Source organism: Macadamia integrifolia, unplaced genomic scaffold, assembly GCF_013358625.1.
Source record: "Macadamia integrifolia cultivar HAES 741 unplaced genomic scaffold, SCU_Mint_v3 scaffold_210A, whole genome shotgun sequence".
In the NCBI taxonomy this organism is placed as follows: Eukaryota; Viridiplantae; Streptophyta; class Magnoliopsida; order Proteales; family Proteaceae; genus Macadamia; species Macadamia integrifolia.
This window is the reverse complement of record NW_024870643.1, coordinates 134,616-145,035: the sequence shown is the minus strand read 5'-3', so window position 1 is coordinate 145,035 and position 10,420 is coordinate 134,616. Positions and strand designations below refer to the sequence as shown.

Genomic DNA, 10,420 nt, shown 5'->3' with positions numbered 1-10,420 from the left:
AAAAAAAAAAAAAGAAGAGAAATAATTAAATTATAATAATTGTCACTGTTTTGTATTTTAAAAGATATTATGAGAAGTTAAGCAGTATAATCATTAGATTATGGACCTGACACCACCACGAAAGCAGTACAGAATTTTAAAATTTTATTCTTAGTCAAATATATTATAAAATTATACATTGGGCTATTTAGAAAATGACAGTGATAAATAGAAATAGAAATGTGTTATCTATCTGATAAATAGAAATAGAAATGTATTATCTATCTAGAGTCTAGACTATCATAATAAAATAGATAATACAACTGGTATTATTTTGCTTGACTATAATATGTATCATTATTTGTAAAATCAAAATATGATAGTTGTTTGCCTCAAATAGATCACATTATAATAATATAAAAATTTTCAACATTTACTTATATTTGAAATCCAATCTAATTAGTTATTTACAGTTATATAGTATAATAATTGTTTGAAAATATTAGTACTAATTTTTTTTTTTTAGTCATATGGTCTACCGAAGAACCTTTCACAGCACCTCATGCTTTGAACGGTATCTTTGCTGATATAATATGAAGGAATTGAAAATTCTTGTGCTTGCTGACCTATTCCAAAAGATTAAAGCAAATATTCTCAAATAAATAAATAAATAAAAATTTATAAGAATAAAAGGTGAGAAAGAATGAAGGGAACAGTGGCACGCCCTTGAAACAAGAATAGAAGCCAAGACCAAGAGAGAGGAAAGTTGAGAGAGAGAGAGAGAGAGAGGCCATCTCATATAGAAAAAAAAAGATGGAGAGATGGTGGGAAAAGTTCTTTTTGTACATACTGTGGTGATGGTGATGATGATGCCTGAAATATCCAGCAAAAACAACAAAAAATTCACTCCACTCGCAGTTCTCACTCTTCTCTTGACTGCTTTTGCTCCTTTCTTTGCTTCTCAAACCATGGAGGCTCTCTAATACTTGTTACTCATCTTGGGCTCTTTTTTCCTTCCTCTGAAGAAGTTCTTCTAACAGTCCATGAAGTTAGGAGGAGGAAGGAGAGATGAAGAAGAACTGTGGATGCTGGACGGCAATCAAGCGAGGTATTAAGGGATCCTGCAAGTCCTCTGCTTCCATAGATTCTGCTAACACTCTTCCACGTACTAGCCTTGTTTATGACGCAGGTACCCATGGATTTTGATCCTCAATAAAAGGTTCTTATTTTGAAAATTGAAATTATGATATGGGTCTTTGATAAATTAGAGGTCCTGATATTTCTGTCTGATCCAAGTCTTCAGTGAAATGCTGGGGGTGTATCTGAACATGAGTCCCCTCTTTCTTTTCTCTTCGGTTTGCTCTAACAGATTTGTATTTTTAGGATCTTCAATCATGTCTTCTGTTCCCATGGGACCTGCAACTATGTGGGTTCTTATGTCCTTCCTGATTTTCCCCAGCTATTCTGAATCAGATTATATCAAAGTTTGGTTTTGAAACATTCTAATTGACTTTTCGTTTTGATGCAGTTTTAAATACCAGAAAAATATAATTTTTTGGTCTCAATTTGGTTTCAAATTTATATCAGAGCCCCTATTACTGTTCTTGTTAAGACCTTCCCCTGTTTCCATGGGAGCTTAAAAAGAGTTGTTATGCCTGTTCCAAGTTTTGAACCAGTCTAAAAGAAGTTACCATTGTTTATGAATTTTGAAATAGTAGTGTTTTGTATGAAAGATCTCATACTGAGACACCACAGATCCACTGCTGATGCAGCCACTGGAACAGGTCATTTGAGTTCTATCAATTAGGAAGTACATCTTTCCTTTTGGTCTCTTCTGTGCACTAGATTCTGTGCTGGCTAAAATATTATCTGGATTCCTCTGTAAGCTACTTAGATTACTTTTTCGTTTATTCCACAGTCTGATCAAGCTAAATAATCTCCTAAATTAACGCTTGACTGATGAAACAACCTGTAGATGGTAGCAATTTTTTTTTTTTTTGGGGGGGGTGGGGGTGGTGGTGTGAATAAAAAATCTATTAACCTAAAGGGGAAAGGACAACCCAACTGAAAAATCAGCCACCAAAGCACCAAAAAAATAAAGAACAACACAATCAACAGGAAGCTCAAAAGAGCAAATTAGAAGAACAAGCCCCAAACTCGACAAAAAGGCTCAAAAGTGCAATTCTAAACTTTGTTTATCTTTTTTCCTTTCATGCAATCTCTACAAAAGGGGCAAGCTCCTTGTTATACAACTGACAGTCAGATAATGTTGTTGCAGCCACTGAGACTCGATATTTGAACGCCAGCAACCGAGAACTCTCTGCTCCCAACGAGGCTCAGGTCTCCTCTGAAAACCCTGGTCCACTGCCTTCAGAGAAGAAACCTGATCATCAATTGCTTCAATTTAGTTTTCAGGAGCTTAAGTCTGCCACTGGGAATTTCAGACCTGACAGTATTCTTGGGGAGGGTGGGTTTGGGTATGTTTTCAAAGGATGGATAGAGGAAAATAGTACAGCTCCTGCAAAACCGGGTTCAGGTATCACGGTTGCAGTTAAAAGTCTGAAGCCAGATGCTCTTCAGGGCCATAGAGAATGGGTGGTTAGTATATCATCTATTCTTCATTTGGTAGATTGACATTTGAAAAAGACAGCTGATAAAAGTTACATTTTAACATGATTATTTCCTAAATGCAGGCTGAGGTTGACTTCCTTGGACAGCTTCACCACCCTAATCTTGTAAAACTTATTGGATACTGTATTGAAGATGATCAACGGCTGCTCGTCTATGAATTTATGACCCGGGGAAGTCTTGAGAACCATCTTTTCAGAAGTAAGTGTACACCTGTTTCTCCTATTTTGTTCTTGTAGGTGTTTTACGGATGGATCAAATCATCTAATATAGAACTTATATATGGGAAGCTCCAAAAATTATTTACTTTATTAAACTCAGGGCTGTCTCTCTTATATAGGTCTTCTACTTTTTATTTGGAGACTTTATTTGATTGTGAGCAATTCTATTGTCATGGTTGATAAGATATTCTTACGAATTACAGATTCCCATCCATGGAGGACTTCAGATGGTCAATTGTGTTAACACTATTCTCTGTTTCTTAAGCAGGATTTAGTCTCCTGTTGTCTAATTTCGCTGTGCAGACTTCTTCCCCCACCCCCCTTCCTTTTCTCTATCTGAGTGGTACTATGCCACTGTGTAACAACTATTGCTTTTCTATAAAATGTTGCCAACTTCATGTCTAAGAGTTGAAATGGCTGATTCCTGATGTAAGTGGCTTGAACTATTCAGGAAGTATTCACAATTTAAAACCTCAGAGACTTACGGCCAAATAGTAGGGGACTTAGTATCTGCTCCGCCTCTGGGCATAGGTTCGAGTGCAACAACATTCAGTCTTGATAAAGTGAAATTTCATTGAGTATCCTTTATCGGTGAATTCTGCTTCTTACATATGTTCTATCACCATATCAATATCCATATAGTTACCAGCAGTTTGTAAGGTTATATAAGCTCTGAGAAATTATCATCAATCAGAGTTCTGGAGCCTGGGATTTGGAACTTACTGTTGTCTAAGAACATTTGTCGTGGCAACTAATAGAAATTAAGCTCTGGAGTATGGGGGTCCCTAGAGTGTTATATAGGATGTATGAGTATATCATGGTACATGGAGTGAATTAAAATGTGAAGATTGAAAAGTAAGAAAAAAGTGTGGACCATGCAATAATGTCAAACTTGAGCGTGTATGTAGAAGCTAAGCTATGGAGGTCCCTAGAGTGTTATATACTTACATAGGATCTGTGAGAATATCATGGTAGATGGAGTGAATTAAAATATGAAGATTGAGAAGTATGAAAAAACTGTGGACCATGCAATGATGTCAAACTTGAGCATGTCTGTTGAAATTTGGAGTTATTTTGTACATTGCTATTGGTTGGTGACCGCAATCCCAAATCCTCTCAATCATTATTTCATTGTCATGTTCGAGAATCCTTTGACATCAAATGCATTATGTTGACACTGTTGGTGACCGCAATCCCATATCCTCTCAATCATTATTTCATTGTCATATTCGAGAATTATTTGACATCAAATGCATTATATTCACGCTGTTGGTTGCATTCCATGAAGGGACACTGCCTCTTCCATGGATCAGCAGGATTAAAATTGCGCTTGGTGCAGCTAAAGGATTGGCCTTTCTCCATGGAGGTTCTGAACCGGTCATTTATAGAGATTTTAAGACATCTAACATATTGCTTGATACGGTATGTGGCCAAAACTATGCAAAATTAACTATATTGAAGTTTTTTTTTTTTGTGTCTCCATCTTATGGTACAGAATTTTGTTTTAAAGGAATACAATGCGAAGCTTTCAGATTTTGGCCTGGCAAAAGCTGGTCCCCAGGGAGATAAAACACATGTCTCTACTAGGGTTGTCGGGACTTACGGTTATGCTGCACCAGAATATGTTATGACAGGTGTGTAGTTATATGACAGTTTGAACTTTGAATACAACAAAATGTCAAAATCTGTTCAGTTTGAGCTATTGACCTCAGTGTGTAAGCTCAAAGCTTTATATTAGGCATTGGGTAATTGCTGAGCATTTTCACACATTTCAATAGTAAACTTTAATATGCATTTATGAAAAGGTATCATGTTGGGAGAAATTGATAGCTTCACATTGCAAAGAGATGGTAGCACACACCTTATAATATGCAAATACAATTGTGTCCCATTTACAAGGCAAAGCTTGTGTTTTTTTTTTTTTTTTCAGATGTAATTGTGTGAAATATATATTGATATTTGTCACTGTCTGCTGCACATGTGCCTCACATAATGTGAAACTGTTTGATACTGTACAATCCTAACGACTACCATTTAGATTGTGAAGTTGATCATGGACCTATAGTACTTAGATGGTCAAAAGTGATTCCTGGCCTAATTTTGTATGAGCGCACGGACTGATCAATCATGTGATCATTATTGTGATATTTAATCATGTGATCATTATTTTGATATTTAACTCAGCTTTGCTGTTACATTCTTAATAATTTATTAGGCAATTTGCTTGTGGCTTCATGAACAATTTACTTGTACACCCCACTTGTTTACATCATAGAATAAAACTTCCCCATGATTGAAAAATTAGCACCTAGCATCTTTGTTTGGATGATTTGGTTCATATTCTGAGAACCTAGTAAAACAGCTAGGATCAGATTCCTAGTTTCAACAGCATTTTCTTTTTTCTATATTGTGGAAAAGGATTGAGGTTTGTACTGACACGTATACATCTGATTCTCTCTTGTTTCAGGGCATTTGACATCAAGGAGTGATGTTTATAGCTTTGGGGTTGTGTTACTTGAAGTTCTAACAGGTCGAAGATCAATGGACAAAAACCGACCCAGTGGGGAACAAAATCTCGTTGCATGGGCTCGACCATATTTGGCAGATAAGAGGAAACTTTTTCAGCTAGTGGATCCTCGCTTGGAACTTAACTACTCTGTTAAAGGGGTGCAAAAGGTGGCTCAGTTAGCTTACTACTGCCTCAGCAGAGACCCTAAATCTCGCCCTTCAATGGATGAAGTTGTGAAGGGTCTTACCCCGTTGCAAGATCTTAATGATTTTGCTATCTATTCTTATCATGCTCGTTCATCTCAACTAGGGCGACGCAGGAAAAAATCAGATGGGACTCAACAGCTCACTTACACCCAGTCCAAGAGCATTAGGGATTCCCCATCGAAGACTGGTAAGCAGAATTGTACATAATCAAGCTGGGTTTATTATTCTACTCATCTGGATAGTCCACTCCACTATGAATTCCATATGGTTGGCACGCTCTGATCTGAGACAATTGCTGGGATGAATCTTATTATTGAGAAGATGGGAGTGGATGAGGGCATGGGCCAAGTTCAGATGTTTCTGCATGGATCTTAGGGTGTTTGAGATCCTGAACAGCCAGGACACTGAGTTGCCAAAGAGCTGGCACATTTTGAGGAAGGTGCACTACATCCTCCTATTTGCTGAGCCCTTGCTGAATTGTAGATCTAACCGTTGAATTGGGGTTTGTTTTTTGTATTCATGCCACAGTTGCAATTGGAAAATGCCATCAAAAGTAGATAGTCCCAACATTTCCATGATTGCTATTTGCAATGTCTTGAATTTGAATTACTTGGAGTTTTTGAAATCAGATTTTGATTCATCTCCAATTATGATTGAAAATGGTGCTTCCTTATGGTTCTTTGTATTCTGCTCCAAGATTATTGTGGACACTGGACATCCTTAGCCAGTTAGTCTTTCATAGCCTGCTTAGACCTGTGCAAAAGCAGACATACTGACCCCTTCAATAAAAGGGATCAATATCAAGACTTGAATGGTAGTTATCTGTTTCATGTTTGTACAAAAGATGATTAATGTTCTCTTAGATGTGAATATTTTGGATTTGAACCACCTTGCACCTAAAAGTTCATCAATTGCGCAGCCTTCCAGATACCAATTATTTCTACAGGTAGTTGATTTTGTAGAAGGAGATGCTCATCGGTGCTCTCTAATAGTGCAAAAAAAAGGTGTAGCTTGGTACTAATACAGTAATACCCATGTGAGGTAGAATACTATGTTCATATACGCAGATATTTTTGTAAAAACAATACAAGGATGTGCTTATTACCTTACTACAGAGATGACACTATAGATTCATGTTGCTAAGGTAATCAACATACATCCATTACACAAATCCAGCAGAAAGAAGAACGTTCCATTGTACAGCGCAATAAAAGAATGTAAGGGTCACTTTCGTTTATTGAATTCAATGTAATACCCAGATGATCTTTTCCACGTGTAGTTTGAATTGGTTTATTGATCTGTTTTCTGTTTGATCAACTCTGTTGAGATATTGAGGCATCATCTCTTTGCATGCTTTGCTATTTACCCGAGACCTTGTTGATGATGGAGACGGGACCCTTCTGAAGCCTCTGGTGGGCGGCAAACTGGTGGATTGTATCTTGAATACCAGCTAAGGCCACCAAGAATTGAGCAGCATCCGTTTGGCTCAACAGCTTAGTTACTGCCACTTCTACTGCCTTGTACCTGAAATTGCACATTCTCATCATCTTAGCCATGGTCTTGCTTTTTGGGTCTATATCCAGTGTTAACCTTCAAGAAGACATGTTTGTTTTAGGGTGGTGGGAACCATGAGATGCCTTTTCCAGTTTCCTTCTTCGGTTCCCATAGTGACTCTAAATGCTAATTTGACAAGAGTTGACCTTAACACATACGAAATCTCATGTGGTTCCCACCCCCTAATACCATTTCTTGCAAGTTAGCACTGGGTTCCTTCAACCTTATTTCTGATTGAAGCTATACCACAAGTATACAACAAACAGCTCTGGTTGAGAACCTTTCTACAATCAATCATAACAGGGAGGATGAGAAGGGTTGACAGTTAAGACCTCAGTTGCTGGGCCTTACTGATGACCCGGTCGATCTTCTTGAACTCGGACTGAACAGCAGCAAGGGCAGCGGTCCTGTTTATGGCTGGTGGGTCAAAGAAAGGAAGGTGAAAGATGCAGTTGATCTGGATCTCAGCCATCTCCTCGTCGAGCACGGCCTCATCGATGCGGGTCTCATGAACGAGTTCCGACAGCAATCGCTCATTGCTTCTTGGATCAAAAAACCATGAAGCAGAGGATGAACGGGCTAGGGAGCCGAGGAGTTGGAGAATTGCAGAGGGACGCCAATCACCAAGCCAGAGCAGAGAGGCCATCTCCATGGGGGGCATCCATTTGGGCACGAGGAGTTCGGCCACATCCTCGAGCTTTGAGGGCACCTTGACTCGTTTGGAGGGAGAACCGAATCTTCTGAGGTGCTCTTCGATCATATCCTCAAGCACCAATGTCGCCTTCAGCTGCTTCTCCATCCGTGCAGTTCTGATCCTCTGCTCCTGCCTCCAGTGCCCATATTTCTCGATCGACTTCTTCTCCTCTGTTTTATGGAACTTAGATCATGAACCCTTTTCTTTAAATTGAGTCATTCGAGTTTTCAACTCTTGGATTTCTTTTGGAAACAACAGTTTCAGGGCCAAGAACTGACTCTTAAGATTCTTGAACTCTAGGCATTAAAATGTAAATCAGTCAAAAGAGGAAATGGGTTTGAATCTTTACCACGTTTAGACGAGTCTTGCTTGTGGAGGCTTATGCACTTGAAGCTTTCTGCTATATCAAAATCATTGTTTCCTTCTACTTCTTCTTCTTCCTTTGCTTCTGCATCTACTCCTCTCTCTCCATGGGCTTTCCTGCAAAACCCACATTAACCCATACATCAATGCTTAATTCACCATTAACTGCGTCACAAATCACAATTGCTTCCTGCGTATGATAAGGAGAAGGAAGTTACGAGACGAGACGGGGTCCTGTCCTCTTCATTGTTCTCTTCTTTCTTGGCTTCCTGTGTCAATCTTATTCAGTATACTCTCTCTCTCTCTCTCTGAAGGGAGCGGGAAACTACTTTTAGTTCTCCATATAAGAAACAGCAACGGTTAAATGCCGTCATGACTCCGTGGAGGGAACAAGACTCACTGGAGTCGAGAGATAACGGTCGTCACCGTCCCCCTTGACCCTGGTTTTTGAACTGAAATTAGGGTTTATAAGAATTGGATCCGGCCGATCCAGAGGCTGATCCCTTCTTTACCCAATCCAGCTTGGGCCGATCGGAACCCAAGACCTTGTGGAATGGGTTTTACCACACTATACTACCTACTGCAATGTGCGTATGTCCTAAGGGTCACAATGTACATAGTCTTACCCCGCTTTAAAGAGAGACCAGGGGTGTCAATACCTAAATCTAATTGATAAAATCACCCCGGATCAAGCTGATTAAATCTGAACCAAAACCAACCAAAGGTTTATTGGACCAGTCTTGATTTGGCATATTTTAAACCCCCTAATAAACCAAACCACACCGGAAATCGATTGGATTTGAAACCAAACTAGAACTGTCTCAAAAATCAAACCAAAATTGAAATCAAATCGGTAAGAAACCAAAAATGGCCTAAAATTCATTAAAAAAAAAAGTCAAAATTTGCATAGTTTGTATGGAAAATCAAACCTAAATCGGACAAAAAATCAAAACCAACCCGATTACAAACTGATAAAAGAAACTGAAGCCAAACTGCACTAAAATCGAATTTTCCTTATTGGTTTGGTATTGGTTTTACCATTCCCACACCGAAATCGATTCAACCTAGACTAAAAATGGGCCAAACTGACCCGTTGACACCCCTAAGAGAGAGTATTCCTGACTTGAACTTGTGATCACTAGGTTGCAATGAAACAACCTTATTGTTGTACTGAGGTCTGCTCTCTAATGTGGCAAATTTATCCATTGGATATATATGGAATGGTTAGGATTGGCAATTTATAATATTTTAAATTAATTTTAAAGCACATAGCCTCTAGTGTATTTGCATTTTCCCTTGTATTTTTCAACTATTCATGTATGGGGTTGCAAGTGAATTGTTTACCTCTTAGTTAGTAAAAACGCGTTTAAAATCGCGTTCCCCTTTTTTTACCGTTTTCAAAGCGTTTTGCCTTTTGTTCTCCAAAGATTCAGGAAAAAAGGGTCAACTCGTTTTCTTTTTCTTTTCTTTTCTTTTCTTTCTTTATTTATTTATTTATTTTATTTATTTTATTTATTTTATTTATTTTATTTTTTTAATTTTTTAATTTTTTAATTTTTTAATTTTTAATTTTTAATTTTTTATTTTTTTAACTTACTTTGGACTTGAACTAATAACTTACTTATTTTACCATATATTTCTCTCCCAAACTTTGATCGAACTGATTCTCTTGCCAATATAAATCTAACTCAAAGGACTACATTTTTCATGATCTCACCTTCAACTCAATTTCAATGTAGAAACCTTGAAATTGAGCTTCAATATCTATTAAGTGTTTTTTAAAGTGATGATTCTTAGCTTCAACTAAACATGCATCAAAGTTGCCTACAATGAATTAAGAAACAAAAATCATAGCCAAACCACATTGTTCAATAGGACTATGGACATTTTTTTGTTATGGTGTGAATTCAGAATTGATGTTGGATGATGTCTTGGAACTTATAATGGGTTTTAAAAAAAAAAATAAAAAATTATATATATATATATATATATATTGTATGCATTAATATTGCATGTTATAGTTATTTTTAATATTAGATGCAAGTACTAATGTAATAATTCCTCGATTTCTATGGGTAATACTATCTTTTTTTTTGTCCTCTTATTTGAAATCTACACGTGAGAAACTTGTATCGTTTGTTTGTTTTTTTTTTTTTTGTTTTACATCTAATATCATAGTCAATGTTGATAAGTGAACCATCAACCACTTTTTATCATAGTAAATACTAGCATATATGTATCAATCTTACCAAAAAAAAAAAAAAAA

General features: G+C 37.3%; 2 protein-coding genes across 3 annotated transcripts; one reads left to right on the top strand and one right to left on the bottom strand.

Moving 5' to 3' along the window:
* Positions 1-717: 717 nt before the first annotated feature.
* LOC122071321 (serine/threonine-protein kinase PBL34-like) lies at positions 718-6,216 on the top strand. Of its 2 annotated transcripts, none has more exons than XM_042635653.1 (6): positions 718-1,087; positions 2,258-2,577; positions 2,673-2,808; positions 4,117-4,250; positions 4,339-4,462; positions 5,296-6,216. In XM_042635653.1, exons 1-6 carry the CDS (start codon positions 1,048-1,050, stop codon positions 5,748-5,750), a joined length of 1,209 nt encoding a protein of 402 aa, XP_042491587.1. In that variant the 5' UTR covers positions 718-1,047; the 3' UTR covers positions 5,751-6,216. The 2 variants fall into 2 exon arrangements, with proteins under 2 accessions (XP_042491587.1, XP_042491586.1); XM_042635652.1 differs by having other exon boundaries at positions 718-1,168.
* Positions 6,217-6,563: 347 nt separating this feature from the next.
* Positions 6,564-8,523, bottom strand: LOC122071322. Its single transcript, XM_042635654.1, has 4 exons — positions 8,373-8,523; positions 8,141-8,271; positions 7,430-7,961; positions 6,564-7,067 (listed from the first exon to the last, which is right to left on the bottom strand). Exons 1-4 carry the CDS (start codon positions 8,399-8,401, stop codon positions 6,902-6,904), a joined length of 858 nt encoding a protein of 285 aa, XP_042491588.1. The 5' UTR covers positions 8,402-8,523; the 3' UTR covers positions 6,564-6,901.
* Between the last annotated feature and the right edge of the window lie 1,897 nt (positions 8,524-10,420).